Source organism: Cynocephalus volans, chromosome 12, assembly GCF_027409185.1.
Source record: "Cynocephalus volans isolate mCynVol1 chromosome 12, mCynVol1.pri, whole genome shotgun sequence".
Taxonomy (NCBI): Eukaryota; Metazoa; Chordata; class Mammalia; order Dermoptera; family Cynocephalidae; genus Cynocephalus; species Cynocephalus volans.
This window is the reverse complement of record NC_084471.1, coordinates 41,516,096-41,542,999: the sequence shown is the minus strand read 5'-3', so window position 1 is coordinate 41,542,999 and position 26,904 is coordinate 41,516,096. Positions and strand designations below refer to the sequence as shown.

Genomic DNA, 26,904 nt, shown 5'->3' with positions numbered 1-26,904 from the left:
TAATAAATGGGGGTTATTTAAACAAGCTGAACTATATATCAGATTCCACTTTTGATATTTAAACAAGTATTTGAAAAATATATTAAAAAATTGAATCTCAGGGTTTAAGGACTTTCAACTTCCAAACTTATATGAAGGATCTTCAAAAAGTTCATAGAAGGATTTGTATTATATTTTAATCCCATTTTTCCACTAACTTTTGAAGTACCTTCATATATGAGTCTCATTTACAACATTCCTTATAAATGAGTGGGAATCCAGCCTCTGCTAAAATATTTGGCCATCTCTAATAATAGGGTATTTACTAATACAAAAGCCACTCCTATTCTATAAGCTTTAATACATTCTTCTCTATGGTCCCACAAGCATCTGTTTATTAAGTAACTATGAAGTTCTATGTAGTCTGTTAGATCCAGAAAATATATAGATGAATGTGAAGCCACCCTGTTTTGTAAAAATTTTGAACTGAAATTTTTGCCCTCTAATGTTTGCCAATTGGTCCTGACTCTCCTCTCTAGACCTACACAGTGGATTATAACAGCTGTGAGCATGGGATTTGGAGCTAGGAAAATATGTTCTAATCCTACCTCCACTATCACTAGTTTTGTAAACTTGAGCAGATGACTGTAAAATGGAGATAGCATCTACCTCTTTGGGGTATAATGAAGTGAGTCACATGGGTAAAGTGTTGAGAGCTCTACTTGATACACAATAGCTTAAAGATGTTAGTCTTTGCAGTAATAATAATACATAACAGTTTAACTTTTTATCATTGAAGACAATGGTTATGGTTTCCCTATGGCTAATATCCTCAGTTTTTCATTAGTCCTGGTCCAGGTCTTTTACATCATGGATTACCCTCCTGTGTATATTTCCCAGCTTGTCAATTATCCTCTTAGTCTACTGAACAACATATTATGTATGGAGTTTGACTGAAGCAAAATTGAGCAGAATTATTTTCTCCTTTGGAGTAAAGTTCCTTTTTCTATCAAAACAGTGAAAGGATAAAATTAATTTCTTTGGGAGCCTCATTTTACTGAGACTGAAGTTTGAAAAATCCTGAAGTCATCTGTCCATGACTGCTCTTTAGTTGAATTTCACATTCAGATCTCATTCTGTTCTTGTTCTTCTGTTAGAAGCCTGAGACATTTTTCTCCAACAGACATTATCTTGCTGCCTAGTACTGCAGACTTCTTACATTCATACAGATACATCTTTTCATTCAGCATATTCCTTGAGTATATCAAAGTCTGTCACTGCTGTATGTGACAAGAAAGCCAGCTAAGTACTTGGCCAGTTGCTACAGAATGAAGCTGAGGACAGAACTCAAGGGTTAGTTTAGGAATGCTTTAGGTTCAGTTTACTTTGTTGAGCATTAGGAACAGAAGTGGAATCAAGGCTTAAGGATTTGTTTACCCAAATAATGTGTAGAATGATGCAGTATCCTTTAGGAGGTTTCCAAACATATGCTAGTTGCAAATTTTTCTTTTTACCACTTTTTGATAGCATAAATTGTGTCTATATTAAAATATAGAATTTCTTAAGAATAACTCAAATGCTTATTAATTCAGTTCAGCAGACCTCTAGTGAGTCTAAATTGATAGATATAATAGGATTTAAAAATACATGTATATAATCACTTTCATTATAATGAAGATTATTACATGTAATGTTAAGGTGGTTTATTCAGGTGGATTAGGAATTTACCTCCAAAGACTTCTAATTCTTTCACATAAATTCCAAGGATTCCTGGGTAGCATACACAGACCTTTCATGTTGATGAATTGTGACATTCCCTAACTCAATGATTCTCAATCAGGAGTATTTTGCTCTCCAGGAGACATTCGGTGACATTTTCCTTGTCATAACTGGAACGATGCTTCTAGTGGATAAGGACCAGGAATGTTGCTAAACATCCTACAATGCACAGGCGAGCATCCCACAACAGAAAATTATCTAATACAGAAAGTCAGTAGTGCTGAGATTGAGACCCTGGACTAACTCTGAGAATTATTTGTTCCTAAGGCTCAACAAAGTAAACTCAACTTTTAGGTGTTGCAATAGGCTTTCTTTTTCCCTTTCTATTTTCTCATTTCTACTCCTGCTTCTCTCTGCCCCTTCCTTTACTCTCTTATGTTTTAATTCTTTTCTTCTATTTTGCTCTTAAAACTACTACTTTTTTCTCTTTTGAAAAATCTAACATCTATTCTAATGTCCTTTTAAAAAAGGTAAAGTGTGAGAAATATTCATGACATGGCACACTTGGTGATAATTAGTAACATTCTGGGTTGTTATGAAACCAATGTTCAATCATTGCTCTAGTTATGTGTGGTCTTTCAAATGACAACTAGAATTTGGGAGAAATCCACATAGTCAAAAGTATTCAGGTCAACTCCTAGGTTGAAATGACAGTTTTGAACAGAGATGCTTAACTTAGCTAATTGATGGGATGCTATGGTTTAACTCTTAATTTATCTGACATGGGGTAGAAACTATTGGGAAACTGAATGCAAAATTATAGTTCAGAGGGAAATTCTTTGTACTACCTTTCTGTCCCTTTTGTAGTGCTTTGCACATGGTAGATTCTCAAAGGGTGACTGATTGATAGTGGAAACAGCTGTGTGGTTAGGGCATAAACTATTGACTGGAATACCAGAGCATCTCTGAATTATGTGTTTGTGATTCATGCCCTCCCTGGTTTCCCTGTGGAGGCAAAGCTCAAGTGAGCTGTTGGAAGATAGAGGACCTTTACTCTGTCACATATAAGGTTCCATATCCAGAGTTCTTTATCACAACATTTTTAGAATAGAAATTTTATGTGTCCCACTGCTTTTCACCACCAGCACTTTATGGGTTAATGATGTAACAAGATTTAAGTAATTTTATTTTATAAATATCATCTGGAGGACTGGAGATTTTCTTGAATCATTTCTCCATTCTTTTATCTTGCAGAAAAATTAATATTTAAATAACCTGCCTGTGTAGATAGTTAAATCAACTAAATTGCTCTAAATTTTTTTTGCCTTCCTGAGTTTTTTTTTCCTCAGTATCCACTATTTTTAAAAAATACTAAGAGCTTTGATGTTAATAAGGAATAGAAAACCTGTTTTTTGCTCTAGAAGTGAATACAACCCCAAAACATGTAAGGTAATTAAAAGACTTATTCCAAAAACTTATAAACAACTTACAAACAATATAAAAATCTATATTATGAACTAATTATAAATTCTGAGGGTATACTAGCATGGAATTGATAAGGAATAGAATAAATTTTTTAAAAAACGTTCTTGGGAGTGAATTTTTAAGCAGAACTTAGAAAGTCATTGACTAAAAGAGAGTAGTTTTTGTAACATTTTCTTTTTTAAAAAGCGATTTTATTTTGGAAAATTTTAAACAGGCATGAAAGAACAAAGAGTATAATGTCTCGATATAAGCATTACCTGGATTTAATAATGATCAACATTCTGCCTTTCTTTCATCTGGCTCCTATTGTTCCTGCTGCTGCAGATGTATTTTAAAATAAATTTAATACTTTACATAATTTTGCTTCTGTGAACCTAACCACAAATCTCTGAAAAACATGGACATTTGGACTGTTGAGAGATTTAATGCAAAATTATAGTGCAGGGGGAAATTATGAGATCCATTCATAATGCCATAATAACAATTAGCAAAATTTCTAATATTATCTTGGTATCATCTAAAACCTAGACCACATTTAAATTTCTCTGATTATCTCCTAAGCCTATGTTGATAGGTATGTTCTAATTAGAATCCAGAGTCCACACATTGCTCTTCGTTATTAAGTCTCTTAAGGCAGCATCTTCTTTGATTAATGTTTAGCCTTATTTTCAAAGCTGACGTTCTACACAAATATATTATTTGTTCCATCCCTTTTCTCATCTTGTTTCAATCGATTATGCCAAGTGGGGATAGAGAAAGGAGTCATATTGTTATTCCAACAAAAGCTTCTGTTGTGTACATTCTTAATCTGCTACTTACGTTTTCACTTCAATATCTGCTGCTCTGGTTAACTTCACATATGTGAATTATATTTTGTGGTCTGGGAACAATTGCAGTTACTTAAAATATTCATTAGGCGCAAAGCTTTGGAGAGGTGTGCCATGAACTCTGTTTAAAAACTATTAGCATGCAGTTTTATTCTTGTCTGTAATTTCACTTGATTATAGAAAAACTACTATTATTGATATACTGTATATCAAGCAGGCATGCAGGCCTGTCACAACTGGTATACAAATGAGGACATATAGTTAGGGAAGCAAAACACATTGTAATAAGCCAGTATGCCTATAGCACTTACCTTTTTGGGGATAAGCAGTTAAAATATTTCAGTCATGAAACCTTTGCATGAGGATGTCTAATCTTACCATAAAGAAACTAAGTCAAGTCAGAAACAAATTTCTTCTTCTTTCCAAAATACAGTATTGGTCTCTTAAGATACAAAGTGTTTACAATGTGTTGCAGTGATGCAGGGTTTTATTAGCTTGAGAATTAAATTTTGGAATGCAAAAAGGACAATAGCCATGGAAATAATATTATCTTTTAAAAAAGCATCATTCCAAAGTTACAAGTTTTTAAAACTAGTACTTGATTTAAGTCGTTAAGTGTAACTGTCACAAGCAGTATTTGAAATGTCTACTTTTAATTACAGTATCTAAATGACCCCATGGCTCCAGAAATAGTGAACATAGTAGAGCCAATGGCAGGATTATACGAAGGTTCAGCAGAGATGTCTTCTGACCTGCACTCACTTGTTTCATTTATGTTTAACCGTCATCCACACAATGACTTCCCTGCAAGGAACAGAGCTGAAGACCAGAATTCACCAGTTGGTAGGTAAAATTTTGATTTTGCATGAAGTTCATTTAAACCACCAGTACTAGCTAGCAGAGACATGAACCTTAGTTTAGAGTTCACCCATATTATTAATGATCCATGGGCTGGAGTCAGATTTTTTTTAACTGTCGGATAACCTCATGCAACAAATGGAAATGCCACACAGGCAGGAGCTGGCCCCTCCTAACCCATTTGACCTTCCTCCTAGAGAAAGTAGCACCCTAGAGTCTCTGGCCAAGCTGCATAGACAATCAGTTATTACAGTTGCCAAAGCAGGTGTGATGGGAAGGGATTAACATATCTTCGAATCATTTACAGACCTCACACTCTCTGCAGCTTTTGATTAATAGGTTTTTAAATGTCACCAAAGGTAAATAGGTCAGAAAGTTACAAGTCTAGTGCATGGGGTGATAAACAGGTGTAGGTGACCCCAAAGACGTGGTGATGTCATTAGTATATACACTTGCATTTCAGGGTCAGTGGATCTTATTGTTTCCGAAAGGAGAATGTCATATATGACAAATTAAAGATATTATATTATTTCTCTGGATTTTCTAAAATCTTAACTGAAGAGGATTTTTTTTCATTGCTTTTTCTCTGATTTGGTATTTGTCCCATTCCAAATTGAATCTGTTATATTATTCTACTTATGGTAGAATTAGTAAAAAATATTATATTACATTTAATATACGTTTATTGTATTTACTGATCTGTTTTTCTTGTGCAAAGAAGACTGGGGGACAACACCAAAAATTAAGAGGCCTGTGATTTCTGATTCATATATTTCCTTAAATACTTCAAGTTTGGTCTATTAGCTACTTAAGAGTTTTGCAAGCACAATTTTTAAATAAAGTAAAAATCTAACATTTGAAACCTTTGTTCAGGCATACTTGTGTTTATGTGTCAATTATCCAAGTATGCTTGCTTTAAAGAATTATAGGGCTTAGCAAATGTATGGTGAATTTCGAGTTCAAATAAAACTCTTATTTCTTTAACTCTCCTGTTAAAACCTAGTATTGATTTATAATATTTCAATTTTGTATTATTGCCTAGTTTTTCTTTTCAGAAAAAAATTCTACTTAGTCTCTTTTAAAAAGTTATTTTTCTCAAAACACTAATTTCATGTTCCAGAATAGTGTATAATGACTAGCGAAACTATCTTATGAGCACAAAATGTTCATAGATATTATTGGGGGATTATTCATAATTCATAATAAAATTCAATATGATCTCTAAAATCAATGCTTTTATATTTATTATTAATTATACATCTACTTTTTATATAAAGGAGTACACAGAGAGAATAATGAGTAATGTAAAATCAGGTTTAAGATTTTACTGTGTGAGCAAAAATAATTTTGATCGTGAAGTCAAACACTTTTTCTTTTCAACTGATTTCAAATAGTGACTACGAGGAATCAGTACATCACGGACATTGCTGGTGAGCAGCTGTCTTACGTTATCAGGAGCCTTGTACCTTTCACTGAGCATATGATTAGTGTATCTGCTTTCACCATCATGGGAGAAGGGCCACCAACGGTTCTCAATGTTAGGACACGTGAACAAGGTAAGAATGTATTTCCTTTGAAACAGTTACCTGAAAACATTACTCTCACATGCTGCAATACTTTTTCTTTTCATTCATATTAATTGTTCATTCTTCTTTTCAAGTGCCAAGCTCCATTCAAATTATAAACTATAAAAATATTAGTTCTTCATCTATTTTGTTATATTGGGAACCTCCAGAATATCCCAATGGAAAAATAACTCATTATACAATTTATGCAATGGAACTGGATACAAACAGAGCGTTCCAGATGACTACTGTAGATAACAGCTTTCTCATAACAGGTAGAATAAAAAGTTTTTTTTTTTAACATTACCATTTTGATGGAAAATCTGCTTCTCTTTCTGTCTTAAAACCTGCAGGACACATGCTGTATCATTCTGGATTTTTTTCCATGCTGCCATGAAAATCTTTAAAAATGCTTATAGAAATAACTTGATTAAATGTGTTTTTCTTTAACTGCATTTATCTATAAAGAAATAAAAAGCGTCAGATTACAATTTTCATGGAAATTTACTTAACCCAGGGAATATTATATTTGGTACATCAAAATAACTCATTATTGAAGACCTGAATGAATGAATGTGAAAATCACCTGAAGTAATTCAGTGGGCATGGTATTTGTGCCAAATCAACTATACTCCTTGCAGTGTGCCAAGAATTATTTTTTCATCTTTAGATTATTGCCTTAATATTTTAGGAATGAACTGAGACATCATCAACATGGAAAGACCCTCAAGCTCAAGGAATTTGGGGAAATTGGGATTATATAGAAGCTGATTTAGATAGCCAGTCCACCAAATAAATTATTTTCACTAGCCCTACGTTAAATGGCACTAACCAAGAATGTTATTTTAAGGACTTCAGACAAATTGCCTGTTGTCATTACAGGGTTAAAGAAATACACAAAATACAAAATGAGAGTGGCTGCCTCAACCCATGTTGGAGAAAGTTCTTTGTCTGAAGAAAATGACATCTTTGTGAGAACTCCAGAAGATGGTAAGAATATTAGGTGCAGTTTTAATTTAAAAAAAGAAAAAAAGAAAGTGGTGTTACCCATGTTTACTGCCTCTATTTCTTGTTGCCTTTAGTGTCTGAAGCAACAAGCATGAAAAAACTTACGTACTTAAACTTTTATTTTCTTTCTCCAGAACCAGAATCATCACCCCAAGATGTTGAAGTAATTGATGTTACTGCACATGAAATAAGGTTGAAATGGTCGCCACCTGAAAAACCCAATGGGATTATTGTTGCTTATGAAGTGATCTATAAAAATATAGATACTTTATTTACAAAGAACACTTCAACAACAAACATAATTTTAAGGGATTTAAAACCTTACTCCCTCTACAACATTTCTGTAAGGTCATATACCAGATTTGGCCATGGCAATCACTTATCTTCTTTACTCTCTGTAAGGACTTCTGAGACTGGTAAGTATTTTTGTTTGTCTGTTTAATAATATATAATGACATAGTAAACATAGCTGATAATTGCCATTTTGTTTATATTTTACATAACCTAAAAACCCTCGTTCTTCTGTTCTGTATAATACAGAAATTTATTTGATTTTTCTGGTAAAGTATGGGCAAAGTCTTGCTCGAAAGTCTGATTTACATATAAGGGAGCTTCTGATAAAAATCAGTGAATTTCTCAAATGAGAAACCTTGAGAAACCAAAGATTCTTTTAATGTGCCTTTAAATTTTGGGTTGAATAACTTCTTGCTTTCAAATTAGGTAAAAGCAGAGACATACTCATAGGAATAGGTTCTTATACTCTAGCAAGGTGTGAGTATAGATAGCAGTGCAGAGTGGGAGCACAAAAATGGCATGTCTGGGGAAGGCTTATAGAGGAGGCAGCATTGGCCTGGGTTTTAATGAAGAGGGTGGAATGGGCAGGAGGATGTTATAAAGATTGTTGAGTGAGTAAGGAAGGGATGTCTCATCTAAAGAAATAATGCAAGCAAGGGATTGCTTGTATTTCAGTTTCAATGATTCTAGAACAAATAGCACAAGGCAAGACATTTTTGGCTGATAATTTATTGTTTATATTATGTTTATAATCACATATCGGAGGCATAGCCTAATAGGGCCAATTCAATAATGTATACTAAGCATTAAGAACTAAATGTGAAGTTACTGTTTTGTCTATACATATAAAAAAAATAAGTATTTATTGACTAGCTACTGGATGAACCACATGAAATTGCAATTTTTATATATCATAAATGGCTAAATACCAGCAATTTCATATGGTTCAGCCAGATAGTATATATAAGGTTCTGTCCTTGACCTTGAAGATATAGAAATCTAGAAAATCAGCTCACTTATGAGCATAAGTATCCTCTTGAGACTGTGTACAGAAGTTAATACAATGAGATGACATATAAGTACCCGCAGAGAATGACATAGTTGTAATTGCAGGAACAAGACGATGATGAAAGGAGCATTTTATATCATCAAGAGTTACCATTTAAAGTAAAACTTAATTGATATTAAACTATGATTGGCATATTTTATTGCTTTTATATATATCGTACCTAAAATAAGTATTTTTGAGAAAAATATCTGCTCTTTAGTGACTCAGTTTTACTTTACAGTGGGTCATGGGGGGGGGAAGCATGTTTTAGGCAGCTGCTAAGTGCAATGGGCTTTCACAAAAATTGTCTCTTTTAAATTCTAGAGTAAAGCACTAAATTATTATTATTGTCATTGTCTAATGAAAACCGAGGCTATGAAAAATTCCTTCTTTCAGCAAATATTCAACAAATATTTACAATATGCTAGGCCCAATTGGATATATAGCAGTATGGAAGAAAACAATTTCCTGCCCTCCTAAAGTTTAGATTAACTGGTGGGTGTTTAATTGCTTAAGGTCACCCAGTTGGTAAATTACAAAGCTGAAATTGGAGCCAAATCCGTTTGACTGTAAAGCCCATTTCCCGTTCATAGTACATGCTGTTCCGGAAGCCATCACTAAAGGTGTAAATTATAAAATGTATCTGGGGTCTTTCTATTTATTGTTGCAGTGATATTTTGCTCTTTGGACTCTGTATAGCATGGGAAGGAAAGTAATAACTTTCAGAGGTCCTGTTGTAATATTAACGAGTCACCATATTCATGAATGCTTATCAAATACTTCACTATTTATGTGGTCAGAGCATCAAGAACACCTTATTTTAATAATAAATTATAACACAATTTTTTTTGTTTGCTGATTATCACATGCATGTAATCTTTTACTTAGCATAGAAAAAGTAAATTTAATTTCAGTTTTATTATCTGTTTGTATGAGCTTAATTCTAAGGCAGGGATAATAAACCAGAAGTGGATATAAGAATTTAATTTGAGATGTAATTTAAAATGGGAATTTTAGAAAGTATCTTTTGGATACTTTTGGGAAAGTATCTTAGAAAACATATAGAATGCTTTATTTTATAGGCAAAGAGACCTAGGACTCTGAGTAAAATGACTCATAAGTCATAGTAAATGAGAAGTGAAGTTGAGGCTTGATGATAGGTCTCCTGACCCCTATGACAGGCCTCACTTAATAGCCCCCTAAGCTAGCTAGAAAAATAAAGAGAAGGGGAAAACAACTTATCCTAGGGCTCGCTGGCCCACCCACTTGGGTGGGTATAATTGGGTTGTCTTGACACTTAGATTCCTCAGAAACAAAGGAGGCCTAATAGTGAGTATAGGGTTCAATCCCCATCCTCCTGTTTTCCAGCTCTGTGTCCTGAAGTAGGGTAGTTTTGAGGTCTTTGCATTCTCCATCTGGTTGCAAATTGTGGGCAATGGAATCTACATTAGTGACTTTTCCTTGATCATGTTTGCTACTGTTTTTTTCTTTTTCAGTTTTGTAAAGTTTATTGGGAACTAAATGTGAACCACCAACTTTAGCTCCATTGGCAAAGGAGGAAGCTAGAGTTTTAAGAGTCTCAAGGTGTCATCTGAAACAAGATGTGCTCAAAAACAACTGTCTCTGCCCAGAACCCAACAATCTTATTAAATACAATAAGTACACCTACTCTCATAAGAAAAACAAGGGCCCACTCTTCAATATTGTTTCATGAGAAATTGAGTGATACATTAACTTGGTGATGTGTTAGTGCTGGGTAATTACAAACAGGAGTAAATCATTTGTTCAAATGCCTTATCTTGTTTAGTGAACCAGAGTTTAGTAATGCTTGAAAGTAAAATACTTTTTTTGTTGGTTTGTTTTTTTGGTTGATGGCCAGTACAGGGATTCGAACTCTTGACCTTGGTGTTATAACACCACACTCCAACCAATTGAGCAAACCAGCCAGCATAAAATATTCTTACAGTCAAAGAGGAAAGATCAATACAAGATTGATCCTTTGTGTGTGTGTGTGTGTGTATGTGTGTGTTTTAATCATCAAATATGCAGTTTACAAACAAACCTGAGATTAGTTTTTATTTTCTCATACTTATGGTGCAATAATCAGAAAAATAACTTTAAGAAGTTCCCATAAAAATTACCCTTTTGATGATCTATACATATTCCTTTTCCTTTTTTAAAAGACATAACTTTTTTTTACAGTAAGGCTTTAACAATATACCTTGAATATGTCTAATTTGGGGCAACAAACACTAGTGGATGGTAATTTAGATGTTAATTAAAATTTTGTGTAGAACTCTATAAATTTATTTATATTAATAGATGTTTATCTATGTACATTAAAACTATGTATGCCAAACAACAATCTTTTAGCATACTCAAGGTAACTTCCATTTATAGTATCATCATGTACTAAATTATTTCTGTTATTTTTAGATTTTAAATAGATTCAACTTATTCCAACTGATTATAATCATTACTTTTTATTTGTAAGTTATCTACTTTATAATATACTCCTACAGTTGAGAACACTCTTTATGCTCTTTCAGAAAATTCTAGGTGCACCATCATTCCAAAATCACTAAGTCATCAAGTCTGTCTTGCTTTGTTTGCCTAAAGATTCAGAACTTGTTATCCCCTAAGGATAAACGAATAAAAATGCAAAGGATATCAGCCTGGGGTCAGGGATGTATATTTATATCCTGACTACTGGTGGTAGGCAGGCAACTGCAGAGGGACAACTTTAATTCTAGTGAGAATTTTTAAATATTAGAAGTTATACTGAATTATAAAACTCAAACATAGCATCACTAATTCTATTTTTTCTTGCAACTAAGAGCTTTTTGATTCAATCTTATTTCTTTTTTTACCTATGAGTTTCTTTTCTGTTATAAATACATTCTACATCATTTTGAACATGTTTACTCATTCTCTGGACAGACTTTTATGGACTCCATATTATGTGCTGCCGTCATACTATGCAGTACAGATTTGCAGTAAAGAAGACAAAATCCCTACCTTCCTGAAACTTAACATTCTAGAAGGGTCACAGAGAATAAACCAGTAAACAAATATATGATTTGGGGTAGTAGTAAGTTCTGTGAAGAAAAAAATATCAGGGAAAGAAGGGAGAAAGTTACAGAGCAGTGAGTGGGCTATTTGAGATGGAAGACTATGAAAAGGCCTTACCAAAGAGGTTATATTTTTCCCAGAGATATATGATGTATAAGACTAAATAAAATGAGGATGAGAAAGAAAAATGTTCTAGAAAGTGGGATATCAATTGCCAAGTTCTTGAAGTGGGAAGAAACTATGGGATTGAGGAAGAGCAGGTCGTTTTTGTCATTCGGGTAGTATGAGTTGTGGGTAGAGAATTAGCAGAGGAGGAGATAGACAGGCGGAGGTGGATCATGCAGATATTTGGGTGCCATTCGAAGAAGTTTGGAATTTAATTTCAATGGAAAGCTATCGGAGAACTATGAAATGAGAACATGATATGATTTACAATTTTAGAAGATTGCTGCTGAATATGTGGGATGTGGAAGTAAACAGAAAAATCAAGATTAACTTTTAGATTTTGTCTGATTATCTAGGGGAATGGTGATGCCATTTACTGAGATGAGGAAAGTCCAGTGAAGGAGGTCAGTTTGGAGAAAATTCAGGAGCTCTGTTTTAAATATGTTTGAGATGCCCAAGTGCTTATCATTAAGGCAATTGGATAAATAAGTTTGAAGCAAAGGGAAAAGATCCATAGTTGAATACACAATTTGGAGGCATCATCGTATCTCTGGTATTCAAAGTCAAGTGATAATATAGTCACATTAGGGTGAGTGTAGAGAGAGATGTCAAAAAGCTTACAGTTACGTCTTGAGCAATATGACACAGACTGGAAGTCAAGGAAGAGCCAACCAAGGACTAAGCAGAAGTCACCAGTGAGGTAGGAGGAAAACTGGAAAAACAAATCTTGGAAGCCAAGTGAATAAAGATTTTCAAGTAGAAGGAATTTATTTCTCATGTAAAATTCTGCTGAAGAGTGAGGTGACATGAGGGAATGCAATTGATTAGAGGTTTGGCAAGATGGAGGTCACCGGTGACTTCAAAAGAGTAGTTTTCACAGAAAAAAATGGGTAAAAATGCCTAACAGAAGTGGGATTAAGAGAGAATGAAAGTTAAAGTGCAGAAAATGAGTAAGGGCAAGTTATGAGAACTTTTATATCTGAAGGAGCAAGTGGAATCAAAAGAGACTTTTTAAAAAATGTGATATAAATTACAATGTGTGTGCGTGTTCACATGTATATCTAAATAACTTAAAGTGTAAAGTCTTTGAATAGACAAGAGGAATGAAGTCAAGTGCAGAAGTGTAGGGAGAGGGCTTGGAAAGGCAGTTAAAGGAGAATTTGTGGTAGGAAGATAATGTAGTTCTCTTCTAATGTTTTTAATTTTCCCAATGAAATGAGCAAATTGATCTGCTTAGAACAAGGAGGGGAAGGGCTTGTAGGAGGTTTGTAGAGAGAAAAGAGATGAAGAGAACAAAACAGTAGGAGACTGAATTAACTGAAAAAAAATATATAGCTGCTAGGAAGTGGAAAATGATCCATTTGAGATTTGAGGTTATAAATTTAAGTGAGGCTAGTCAGAATGGAGTGGTGTTTTCAGCCATTTTTAAGTGTTATATTGGCGATATGGAGCCAGCACAGAGTTTGGTTTAACTGAAATTATAATTTTGCCAGGAAAGTAAGAGAGAAACAGGAGTTGGTGGTGGTTGCTAGGGACTGATTCTAGTTACTGTAGTGACTACCGCCTCTAACCTGAGTATGTAGGTAAATGAGGGCATAAGGGGAGTGATGTACAGTGAAAATTTGATGAGGGTCAAAGAATTGTTGGATAGGGTGTACAAAGGTCAGTAAACTGGAAGGATAAGAGGTGGTTGCCAAAGAGAGGAACACTGACAGTTACTGGTAATGACAAGGTCTCAGGTGTTGCCATGAAAGGCAGTGGTTAAGGTGAGGTGGAAGAAAAGGATTATTGAAATCATAGAGATCAAGAAACACAGGGCCTAGTGAATTGGACTGATCAATTGCATGGATGTTGATGTCTCTAAGAGTGGTGGAGAGGAAGTTGGTCATTCAGGTAATAAAATCTTTAAGATGTTTGGAGAAGTGGCAGAGTAGCACCAGATGACTGTCTCAAGGAGGGGCAGTCCATGGTGATGTCTAGTGGAATGTGGCTTCCAAGGACTGTTGCATTCAAGTCTTCCAAATTTTTTTAGTAGTAATCTTTATATCCATTGTATTTAGAATATTAGTAAAAAAAGGTTTAATTCATTCCTCTGAAAGAAAATAATCTTGTAACAAGACTCTATATTGGCAATAGTATTTACAAATCTAGTTTACTTTGTTTAACCCTCCAAACTAGTCATTACTGTTATTGTTTTAAGCTGGCAATTTTTAAACCATTATCTTTGCAGTGGTCTTTCATCTCTGTTTACAATTTCATTTATTGAGGGTGTTTTCAGGGTATTCTCTTTCAGTTTTTGATTGTCTGAATACATTCTTAATTTGCTCTTGTCATTTTTTCTGGGTATATAATTCGGCTTGTTTTTCAACTGATGTTAGTTGCCAGTCTAGTTGTCATTCCTGTGTAGATGGTCTGTCTTCCTTCTGTGCTGTGCAGATCTTATCTTCTTTGATATTTTGTATTTTCACAATGATGTGCCTAATATGACTTTAAAAAAAAAATTCCTGCTTGGGATTATTGAGATTCCTCGATCTAAAGATTAATATCTTTTGACAATTTTGAAAGAAATATTTCTTCTTCCTCATTCTCTCTGTTATTTTAGACCCCTCAATACATTATCTATGTCTTTTAAATGCCATTTTGTATTTCCACAACTTTTTCTTTGAGCTGCATTCTTGATACTTTCTTCGATACTATCATCTTTTACACCAAATTTCTTTTTATCTCTCTCTAATATGCTCTTTAATATGTCAACAAAATTTTTTCAAATTTATTTAAATTGACAGATAAAATTATGTATATTTATTGTGTACAATATGGTGTTTTGAAGTACATCTACATTGTGAAATGGTTAAATCTAGCTAATTGACATATGGATTACCTCACATAGTTGTTATATTTGTGGTGAGAAAACTTAAAATCTGCTCTTTTGCAGTTGTCAAGAGTACAATATATTGTCATTAACTATAGTCACCCTGCTATGTAACAACAGGTCTCTTGAACTTATTTCTCCCATTGAACTGTAATTTTAGTTATTTTGTTCTTTTGTTCTAAAAGTCCACTTGGATCTATTTGGTTGGTTATTTAAATTATTCATCAATATTCAAATAATTTTTTTGCTCATATTTTAAAATGTTTTATTTCTCAAATTTATGAAACATTTGTGTTTTTATTTTTTGTCTGATAAGTTTAATATCTGAAGTTTTTCCAAGCCTGACTGCTTTGTGCGTGTGTTTCCTTTTTCTTTGTTGGCTTTTGCTATTGCTATCTAATTTGCTTGCGTGTTTAGTGATTTTTATCAGTGAGCTCATATTCCTTGAAACTTTATCTGTGGGAAATTTATGCAGTTGGAAGTTAAGTTCATCCAGAGAGGATTTATATTTACTTCTAGTTGCTTAGGAGTAATGGTAACTCAGGACTACAGTTTCAATTTAATCTAAATTCTCAAGTAGAGGTTTCTTCAGGCTATACATAGGTTTTACAGATTTGGGCCATAAATGCTCATAGGGATAAGCTTGTCATTCCAAAACAACATAATTTTTCTTTTTTATCCATTTCTCCACCCAGAGGAGTGGCATAAGAAAAAAGTTCATTTTTGTTCTCTCTTCATTGTGTATTTATTTCTCACTCCTCATTCACTGAGAATGAATGCACCACATTGCACAAGTCCAGTAGTTAACACTTGTGGAATTCTATGGCACCTGCAGAAGAATTCAAGGTGTTCCCCTAGAGTTGTTTAATATGATGGCCCTGGTTCTTTTGGGGTTCTAGCTCTTTATGCAGGGGTATCCATTATACTTCAAATGGCCCAAGGCTTTACATTCTCTCTCTGGCACTCTACGGTGATGTTAATACAGAAATTCAAAGATACTGGTATTAACTAGAACTCTCCAAGGCAAAGTGGAGTGTAGCACCAGTTTCCTTCTCAGGATTCCTGTTTTTACTTTTTGTTGTTGTTATTGTTTTGTTTGTTTGGCCACCACTGATTTTTAACTTCCTTGTCAGCTTTGTAATTTTTTCATTCAAAATATTTTCGCATTTACTTGTACATATTTGTGGGTTACAGTGTATTGTTTTAATACATGCATATACTGCACAATGATTCACTTAGGGTAGATAACATAGTTTTGTGCCCATCAGTCCACTACTTCTCCTCCCAGCCCCCTTTTCCTCCTCGCCTCTGGTAACCATTATTCTACTCTCTACTTCTATGAGATGAGAATAATTTTTTTTTTAATTTCACATGTGAGTGAGATATCATATGGTATTTGTCTTTCTGTGCCTGACTTACTTCACTTAACATGATGGTTTCCAGTTCCAACCATGTTGCTGTAAATGATAGGATATCATTTTTTTTGTAGCTGAATAGTATTCCATAAAATTTATTTTAATGTTATACAGAGTTTTAGTTATTTTAAGTACAATATTTATAGGGTGTTTATTCAGTTTGGGGTATCTATTTCAATATTTTGCCTGAATTAGAATCTCATGTAAAGTTTTTGTAATTGAATATACACAGAGAATTATTTTATGAATATTACATTGAATGCAACAAGAATGTTATTAGAGACAGAAACTAGTGCTTTATTCAATGATATCCTTTATTCTTAGGAGATGATTTTGTTGCCAGGTCATATTATGCAATCTCATATCTAGGAGAGGTTCCTTGCCTTGTCATAGATCCTGTTGTGGACCAAACTAACCTATTAACTATTTAAATATTATTATTAATGAAGGGAAATATCATTTTTTAAATGTTTTCCAGTTTTCTTTCTTGCATTTGCATGTTCTGAAATGCAAGACAGCTTATTACAGTCTCAGGTCATTTAATAAACATTTCATATTGTGTTATACTGTAGAATCATAGTATGGATTTTGGGGGGAGATAATTTTTTTCTTATACAGTCATAAATGCTGTAGTTTATCTACACCTTACTATTTTAAAAATGTTTATTATAATCACAATCTAGTGAATGTTTATGTATAAATAACCTAGTGCACTTGCATGAGAATTTTAGCAGAATAGATTTTTAGGATGGAATTTTTTTATGTTTTTTGTTTCTTCCAGTGCCTGATAGTGCACCAGAAAATATTACTTACAAAAATATTTCTTCTGGAGAGATTGAGCTATCATTTCTTCCCCCAAGTAGCCCCAATGGAATCATACAACAATATACAATTTATCTCAAGAGAAGTAATGGAAATGAGGAAAGAACTATAAATACAACCTCTTTGACTCAGAGTATTAAAGGTAAAATAACAAATCTAATGTTGGATATTTACATTTATATGGACAGTGTGGTCACAAAATATTAGTTTAACATTTTGTTATAAAAGGTTTAAGTGCAATTATTTTCATACAAGTATGACAATTATGTCTTTTTGGTTAAATTAGCTAGGGGTTTATTACAGGTCACATGAAAGAATACTCTATGTCAATACTTTTTCACATTATCCTATAGTATTTTGTCTTCATAATAGGAGTTACTATTGCCAAAGAAATACATTTTCATTTACTTTTTACTTTTGGAAGACTATTGAGTTGAGAGCCATTTTATAGTTTGCCTCTTGCGTATTATTAAAAAATATTATGTAACTGTCAACTTATCTATTCTATTTTTATTTAGGACTGAAGAAATACACCCAATATATGATTGATGTGTCTGCTAGTACACTCAAAGGTGAAGGAGTTCGGAGTGCACCCATAAGTGTACTGACTGAGGAGGATGGTAAATATAGCAGTGGATACTAATATACTTTGATTCCATAACATTTCATGAAACATATATAGAATGAAACCTAATGTGAAGATTCCCTTAGCCTTGAGTATCAGTTGTGTACTATGCCAGCATTATGTAGATATTTCATTGTCATGATGTTACATTCAATAACATCCGGTATAAAATGCCCTTTTGCTCCTAAAGTCATCAGTACTCTGTAAACAAATTTAGCAGTATTTCTCCCATGTGAATTTTTAAGCCTAAAAATTTGGTTTGAATGGTTTGAACGTTAACATGACTGTCATGTTACGTCACGTTATGTCATGACTATGTTTTTCAACTTTTACATTTACATAAGTTCCGGAGTAGATTCTCTTTATGTCAACTTTCAACAGTTTTTATGTTATTAAAATTAACTTGTTAATAAATTCAGGCTATTTTCTAGGTTCTCTACCTGAATAGCCTGAATGTTAATAGCCTTTATGTCAAATATTTAAATATATATTTTCCTAACCTGAATAAAATCAACTTTCCTACAGAGACCACTTTACTTTGGTACCTCGCCATGTTAAAGACATATATGTAATCATGCTAAGAAAATGATTTTTGAGGGTTATATTTGGGATTTGGATGTGGATTTTATGTTTTATACATTGTATATTTTGAGGCAACTTTTTTTTTTTTTTTGTAAAGGGAATTTCTATTACCATGAGAGATGGGCCTGGTATGTATCATAAGTATTTGTGGAGTATCTTTTTTTTCCCTCTCTCTTTCAAGTTTTCCCATAGTCAGAGTAGGCTGCACCCTGTGTATGTTCAGAGTCTAGAATCATTCACAGGGTAGAATGTTCAGTAGACATTTCTAGAGGAAGAAAGTCTTTTCTCAGTATTGCTCTCATTCAACTCAAAATGATAGAGTCTGTGGAACTCCTTTTTCCCTTTTCAGGTCCTGTTTTCACTTCCACCAGTGTATTTCACCAAAGCATCCTCGTAGGGTGCTCTGGGTTGCCCTAGTTTCTAAGTGTGTTGCATCCGTGGGTTAGTTTTCCTTAGTCATTGCCTCTATTTCTTTGTCAAAAAGAATTGGCCCACATTTTCAGTTTTTCATAGATAAGTTCTCCTTGCTCTTGAAGTGAAAATTTATAAGTAAATCCTTCCCAATAGGTCAATGGTTAAAGGCTAGGGAAGAAGGTTAGCTCTCCATTTAATCTTAAGTAATATCTAAGATAAGATGTATTAAACCACTTTAGCAATGATGTTCTAGAAATATTGCCTACTTCTTTATTTCTTCTCTTAAATGGTGAAAATTTGAGAGCTTATATGCAGGAATCAGACCAGGAGTGAATATATATTTTGAGCAAGCAGAGCTTTTTTTTTTTTTTCTTTTAGTGTTATTAATATATTTATTTTTATTGGTTATGAATATTCATGACATACAAAGATGATTGTCACTGCTCATGCCCAAGATGTGAAGGCCAGATCCATACTGGCAGCATGTCCATTAAGACAAATTACATTTGTACCCCATGCCCCCTACCCAATTGTCCCTACCCTCTCCCCCTCTTTTTCCTCCACTCCACTTTGTAGCACAAGGTATGTTCTTTCCCTTTGCAAGTCCAACGCACCACTGTGGTCTTTCTTTCCTTCCTTCTTTCTGTCTTAGCTCCCACTTATGAGTGAGTACATGTGGTATTTATCCCTCTGTGCTTTGCTTATTTCACTCAACATAAGTTTCCCCAGGCAGAGCTTTTATCAAACAAACAAAGAGTTCGAAATTGTCTTATGCATTTGCAACACCTGGATTGTTAAAAATAGAGTCTCAAGGTAAAGTTGTATCTAAGTTATGTACAAGTCATATAATTTCTAAGGAACAGAGTAAAGAACAAGATCCCCTTATTGAAAAATTACAGCAAGTTAAAAATGAATAAAAGCCTGAAAAAGTTTGCTTTAATGGGTATTAGGGACTCTTTGCCCTCATGGATCTTGCACTTTAGTAGAAGAGATCTAACTTTGACAGATGTGTAGACAGCTAATTTTTATAATTTTAATTACTGGTATAACTGTTCCCAGAAATTATTTGTTAGGTCAAAAGAGGGACCGAAGCTACTCTGGGTCAGCAGGGAAAGTGTAGCTATGGAAGTTATGTCTAAGCTGTGACCTGAAGGAAGATAGGTAAAGAAGGAGGGTGAGATATAGGAAAGATCATACTAGCCAGAGGGAGAAAGAACTTCATGAAGATCCTTTTCGTCTATACTCAGATGCTCTGTTGTGATGAATTGCATGGATTGCAAAAGGTTCTAATTTTTCTAATCTCATTTTTGTTAGATTGTATTTTAGAATATAAATACCAAAATGATTAAAACTTAGTCTACTATGGTAGGTATGCGATATTTTGTTTAGGTAGGCATGCTAATTACATTTACTTAACAATAAAACATTTTGCATAAAAAAGAAAATACTCAAAAATATACTGAAGATTAACTTATAAAAACACCAAACATTATCTGATATTCCACATTTGCATCTGAAAGCATATTGCAGAATAGAAATGCTTAGTTGCAACATAGTGGTTTCTAAATCACCACTATTTTTGATGGAAAACCTTTTTTTCTAATAATTAATGAATGTTACATTTTACAGAGACACTAGGAAAAAAATTTTTATGGTTTTGCTTTGATAAATGAAAAGACAAATGCTAATTACCTTCTCAGGGGTAATTCATATATTGGGAGACATACATCTCCAAATGATATCTGGATTCTTGTAATAATCAATATTTGGTAGCATTTCATTGTAGTGCCAGTGAAAATAATGAAATGAATATACCAAATAGTTAGTACCATTGTTTCTTAGAACTTGTCTCAAAAACCCTTCTCTGCTCCATAAACTTTTTTTGAAAAATTATTGGTACAAAAATAGCGAAAACACATACACGTGTACACACATAACTATACCTGAGATTATTTAGAGGATAAAAAGAAATTGAAATAATTCAGATAGAATTTTCTCCAAATTACTAGAAATAGTAATCTGTACGTGAACTATATATATATATATATAAAAATTAACATTGTTCAAAGATCTGAACAAATTCTCAGAATTTCTGTTAGCTACCTATGAGTTCATTTTCCATGCATAACTATAACAATCTACTAAATTTTAGTAAGTTAAACTTTTTTATACAAAAAGTTTTATCTTATTTAATTTTAATTTTCATTTTTAATTTTCTTTCTTTTTTTTATTGAGGTAAAACACTTGTCATACAGCAGCTGAGAAATGCCATTCTAAATATTTTTTCTAAATGGAAATATAAACCTGGCTAACTAGTTTGCAGTAATTTTTTTACTGCTTATTCAATGCAGAATAGCTAAAGTATTTGTATTCTTACAGTTTATAGCAGAATAACAAGTGGGCCTATGTTATTCTTATCACTTTCCCTTTTCTTGGATGAGGGATTTTTTTTTTTCCCACCTCTTTTTATTTTCTGGAGAGCTCTTTCGTTGTATATTATATTCATTCACCCCAATGAAGTTTTTATTTTTATTAGAAAATGATAATTTACCAAGATGTTCTTGAACAGTAGGCGAGTCAGTGTGACATATCCCTTATTCCATTTTCTCATGAAATATTTTTTTCCATTGAATCACAGAAACAGATGTTCTAACACCACCATGCAAAATTTTTATCATCTCATTTTGATACTAAACAATCAATCTCTTGTGCCTGTGGAGAAAAGCACTGAACCTGATTCATTTATGAGAAAGATTTATTATAAAATTTTTGTAGTAAACTTTTGTACATTTTAATTTTAACCTTTTCTTACATATATTTAATAAAATGCATTATTCTATACCGTAACTTTTCAGCTCCTGATTCTCCCCCTCGAGACTTCTCTGTAAAACAGTTGTCTGGTGTCACGGTGAAGTTGTCATGGCAACCACCCCTGGAGCCAAATGGAATTATCCTCTATTACACAGTTTATGTCTGGTAAGGATTTTTTTTTTTTTTTTTTTTTTTGGAAATAGTTCTGAGGACAAATATTAATCTGTAACATAATAGGAATGTAGCATTTTTTTAAAATTTCAGAATGTGATGCTACATTAAGAACCTGATTACTAATAGGCTAGTTAACATGTTTTTCCAATATTATGTAATTGTGTAAAACAAATTTTTCCCATATTATGTATTGGTCTAATCACAGTCAAGTAATATAATTTTTGCAATTAAAACAAAACAATTATGTGTATTGCATAATTACAATAAATTTTTCCTTTTAAAAGTCATTGATCAACTTACATGAATATATAATTTTAAACTCCTCTAAAATTTTACACAAATACTCTCACTGTCTTTTTAAGGTTCCTTGAGCTGAAATTTAAGAGATATTTCTTCAGAAGTCTTTTCTTTCTTTCTTTTTTATTTATTTATTTTTTTTTTCAAATTTTTTCCATTGTGGCAAAACAAATATAACCTAAGAATTGGCATTTTAAGCATTTTTAAAAATTCAGTTGTGTGGAATTAATTATATTTACAATACTGTGAAACCACTACCTCTATCTAAGAAATCTGTTGTTTAAGGTTAATTTCTATTGAATTGTCAGCAGTGTATTTTCTGATCTCATTTACCCTGATTACTTATTTATGCTTCAATTGTGAAAAAGATGAAATCCCATAGTGCTTCTCATGTCAGTTAACAACATGCCTGTACTGCTTTATGTAAACTCATAGATTTAAATCCTCACTTTTATCTAATGTAAGTTCTGTTAAGAGGCTTAACCAATTATGTAACACATTTCTAGTGGATTTTAAATATTTCAACTCAGAAAACACAATTTACCCAATACTTTATAAATCATGGGCATTTTCTTACTTTTATATTTCTGACTTGGATGGGCCAGCATTGAGTGAGAACTTTGCTTTTCTTCTCTTCCTAAATTAAGATTTTTTTTCTCCCAGTTCTTCTCTATACCCTTTGAATACTATTCTTTAGACTACACTTCCTTGTGTTATTCACTTCCTGATTCCTAGTAATTTTGCCTAATTTTGGCAAAATTGGGAGTGTCATGAGAAATGTTAGTGAAAAGGAAGAGTGGGAAAAAGGTAACCCTTCCCCTCTATTACACTATTTATTTATACATGCATGCATTCAAAAATATCGATAGAGTACCTATATACCTGTGAAAAATACATACATAAGATCCCTACCCCTAAGGAGCTTACATTCTAAAGAGATAACTGGATTATATACCCAGCAGCAAGCAAATGAGGGACTGTCAGGGAAGGAGTATTATTTTTGATGGGATGCTCCAGGAAGTCCTGTTTGAAGAATTGGCATTGAGCTATGATCTGAATGACCAGAAGGAGCTTCTTGTCATGTGAAGATCTGGAGGGAAGAACTTTCTATGAGAAGGGATTATCAACTATATATACTCTAGGGGGAAAGTACAACTTTTCATTTTGAAGATCAGTCAGTGTTGCTGGGGATTAGGAAACCAGAGGAGAGCAATATTGGGGGCTGGATATAATAGGAGTTATTGGAGAATTTCAGTCACATTCTTTGCAAAGAATAAATTGTTGGGGCCATAAGTGTTACCAGGGATACTTGGAAGGAGGCTAGTTTATTAGTCTGTTCAAGAGATTATACTGGCAATGGAGAAGAGAAGTGGGCAGTTTTGAGCTCCATTTAGGAAGAAGAGTTTATTGGACTTGGTGATGGATTGGCTGTAGGGATAAGAAAAAGAAAGGAATCAAGGATGATTTCTAGATTTTTGAATCAAGGATGATTACTGATGGATTTTTGATGCCTTTTACAAAGTTAGAAAAAAAATGTAAGTGAAACAGTTTAGCAAGAGTAAGAATGAAGATTTTTCTGGATGCGGTTTCCAGCCCTACATGGTGAGAACAATTTTGCTCCTGTATACAACAATCATGCTTCGCTTCCTAGAGCCTCATGGTAGTTCTAGCATAATGTGTAACACACCTAGACAGAATCACACACAGTTAAATAGCATTCGAAGGGATGCTGTTTACCTGGTTGTTCTCTTTCATTTATGAACTGTTATGGTCAATAGGAGCCATCTACTTTTGAAACTTTGCTACAATTCTAGTCGTGTATTTTTAATTTTGAAATTTATAAAGGTAGCAGGATTTGTTGAGAATAAGTAATAGCACTTATATACATTATACTACATCTTAAGAATATAACAAGGCTAGCATTTTATATGCTATGTTTCAGAGGTTGTATAAAACATGAACTTTTATTTTCTGTAACTAGTTCTTTGTATTTTTTGCAATGATGGTGGGATTGTGCAGGCACTGATTTGAGGTAACTTATTTTCTCACTCCCTGTGGGCTTAGTTCAATCTCTTTTGTGTAAATATTCAATAATTATATTAATAAATATTCAATATTCAGACTTATTGTAGCCCCCTGGTTCTCTTAGCATGTCTGTCTTGACCCTCATGCAGCTAGATACTCTCAGTTGTGTCTGCACCATCTGCAGTGTACAGGATTTGGGAAGGTGAATTCCACACCCTTCTCTAGCTCTGGATGTTCTGTTAGAGAAGCTCTTAGATCTTGCTGGATATGGTGCCATACTAAACACTGAGATCTTCTAAGGGGCTTGTCATTTTGTCATTTTTCTCTCCATCCTGAGAAGAAAAGGCAAGGCTGCTTTACACTACAATTTCCTTCCCCAACCTATGTGGGTTTTTTTTACCACTTCACCCTCACCCTAAGATCCTAGGGCAATCCAGTCTGTCTCTTTACCCTTTTCATTCTCTCACTCTTTCTTAGAAGTACAAAGTTGTTGGGTTTTTTTTCTTAACTGATAGAAGTTGCCTTTTTCCATATACTCTTTCTTTTCTACACCATGACAGTTATAAAACTCTGTGGTCTCAAATCATCCAAGATTGACTCTTGATGTGTAAATGGAATGTAGAAAACACTTTTCACTCAATAAAAACTTGGTTTCATTTTACACGCACACATACAGATGCATACTACATGCTTCAAGATCTATTTTGTTCCTTGCTGTGTTTAGAAACAGAAAACTACCTGGAACATAATGAATCTTAATTAATATTTGTTGAATGGATGAATAAATGAGCAGTATATTTTAAGAGTTAAAAAGATATTTATTTTTCTTTTTGCATTTCTGCCACTTAGAATAGTGATGTTTTTTCAATGGATGCTTCAATAAAATAGGATAAGATCACATAAATGGAGAACAATAAAGGAAAAGCATCTTAACATGTTCAAGAATATTATCTGTAATAGAAGGGTATATCAAAAAGTTTGTTGAAAAATAGAATAGTCTTTTTATGGACTTTATGAAGTACTCTTTATGGACTTTTTTGAAGTACTCTTGTACATATATAAATAACAATGAAATATATGCAGAGATGTTTTTAAATTTCCAGCATCTTCTTAGTAATACTTGGAAGCATAGCCAGTGTAGCTAAGGAATGGTCATAATTCTGGATTCTTTCATTAGTGGTTACAAATGCTTGCCATAATTAGTTTTATTGTGGGAATAGGAGGTGGGTATCATAATGTAACATACAGCAGTTTCGCATCACTGAAACACAGGTTTGATTCCTAGCTCTGCCACTCAGTTATCTGTGTGATTCCCTTAAAATACTGAATAAACGCCATCATTATTGGTAGGATCCCTGTTTCAGGAGTTCATATTTCTCTCATTATTTTTACTTTCCATTATTTCGGTTGTTCCAATAATTACCAAATTCTTATACAGATATTTTTCTGGATATTTGCTCTTTTCAGTGTGTCTTCAAAATACAGGCTTCCTGTTATATTTGTTATACTGGGTGACTTTTCTCTTTGTCATGAATATGTCCTTATAAAATTGCTCATGAGTATTACTGTGTAATCATTGTATTTCCATTATTACTGGGTGAGTCATGTTTGATTTATTGATGGTGTGTTCAGAAATCTGTTTCAATCCATTGCATTTTAAAATGATTTTTCCATCTGAAGTTTGCTTTGTGAAATAACTTTTATCTATCAAAATGGTAAAGCAGCATTTTTCCCTGGTTTTATTGGTATATTATACTTACATGTTTTTAAATGATGCACAATCCTTGCATTCCTAGGCCAACCACCATTAAATAAATAGATTTCTATTAGAGTACTCTAAGCTTATTCTTTTAATATACTTCGAATTGAGGAATGGTGTTCTAGGAGACTGATAGAAAGTTATTCATTACTATGTTCTTGAATTCAACTTGGATTTGTTTAGCAATTTTGCCTCTATAGGTGCCACTAAAAATTACCAGTTTTCTTCTTTGTTCATAAAATTTCGAAGTGAATGACCTATAAGCTGTAGCTAAGAGACTGGAATGAAAGTGATGCTGAAAATTCTAGCTTATAAATAAATCTTGACTTTGAAATATTTCTGTTTTCTTACTAGTAATTTGAGAAGTAATTCGGAATCAGTCAGCCCAACAAATGTTCATTAAACTCTGTGGGTAGATACAAAATATATAGATCCTTAAAATAGTAATAGCCTTATTGGAGATAAAACATGTCCATGTGAAATAACTTAAAAACACTTGCTAAGCAATATATGAGGAAATCAAATCACTTTTTAAAAATTATTTTATTTATTTTTATTTTTTAATATTTATTTATTTTTAATTGACATGTATTGATCATACATACTTATGGGGTACAGAGTTATATTTCCATATATGAATACAATGTGTAATGAGAAAATCAGCATAGTTACCAGATTCATCATTGTAAAGCTATCATTTCTTTGTGATGAAAGCATTTGAGCTCCTCTCTTCTAGCTATTTGATAATACTTGGTAAATTACTGTTATAGATGCCTACCACCACTGTATACGACTAGAACTTATTTTTCCTATCTAGCTGTAATTTTGTATTCATTAACCCACTTCCCCTTATCCTACTGTCCCACTCCCCTTCCAGATTCTAATTACCACAATTCTACTTTCTACTTCTATGAGCTCCCACATGTGAATGAGAACATGTAGTATTTATTTTTCTGTGCCTGACTTATTTCACTCAACAGAATGTCTTCCAAGCTCATCCATATTGCTGCAAATGACAGGATTTCATTCTTTTTCATGGCCGAGTAGTATTCCATTGTGTATATTTACCTCATTTTCTTTGTCTATTC

The 26,904-nt window shown here is 33.2% G+C and overlaps 1 protein-coding gene across 1 annotated transcript in view; it reads left to right on the top strand.

Annotated features, from left to right (window-relative positions):
* PTPRQ (protein tyrosine phosphatase receptor type Q) overlaps nt 1–26,904 on the top strand; it is a 215,036-nt gene that overhangs the window by 36,853 nt on the left and 151,279 nt on the right. Inside the window, 8 exon segments of the mRNA XM_063075852.1 lie at nt 4,673–4,853; nt 6,263–6,424; nt 6,529–6,708; nt 7,316–7,423; nt 7,576–7,857; nt 17,089–17,271; nt 17,648–17,749; nt 21,606–21,726. Of these exon segments, the coding sequence (XP_062931922.1) occupies nt 4,673–4,853; nt 6,263–6,424; nt 6,529–6,708; nt 7,316–7,423; nt 7,576–7,857; nt 17,089–17,271; nt 17,648–17,749; nt 21,606–21,726 (1,319 nt within the window).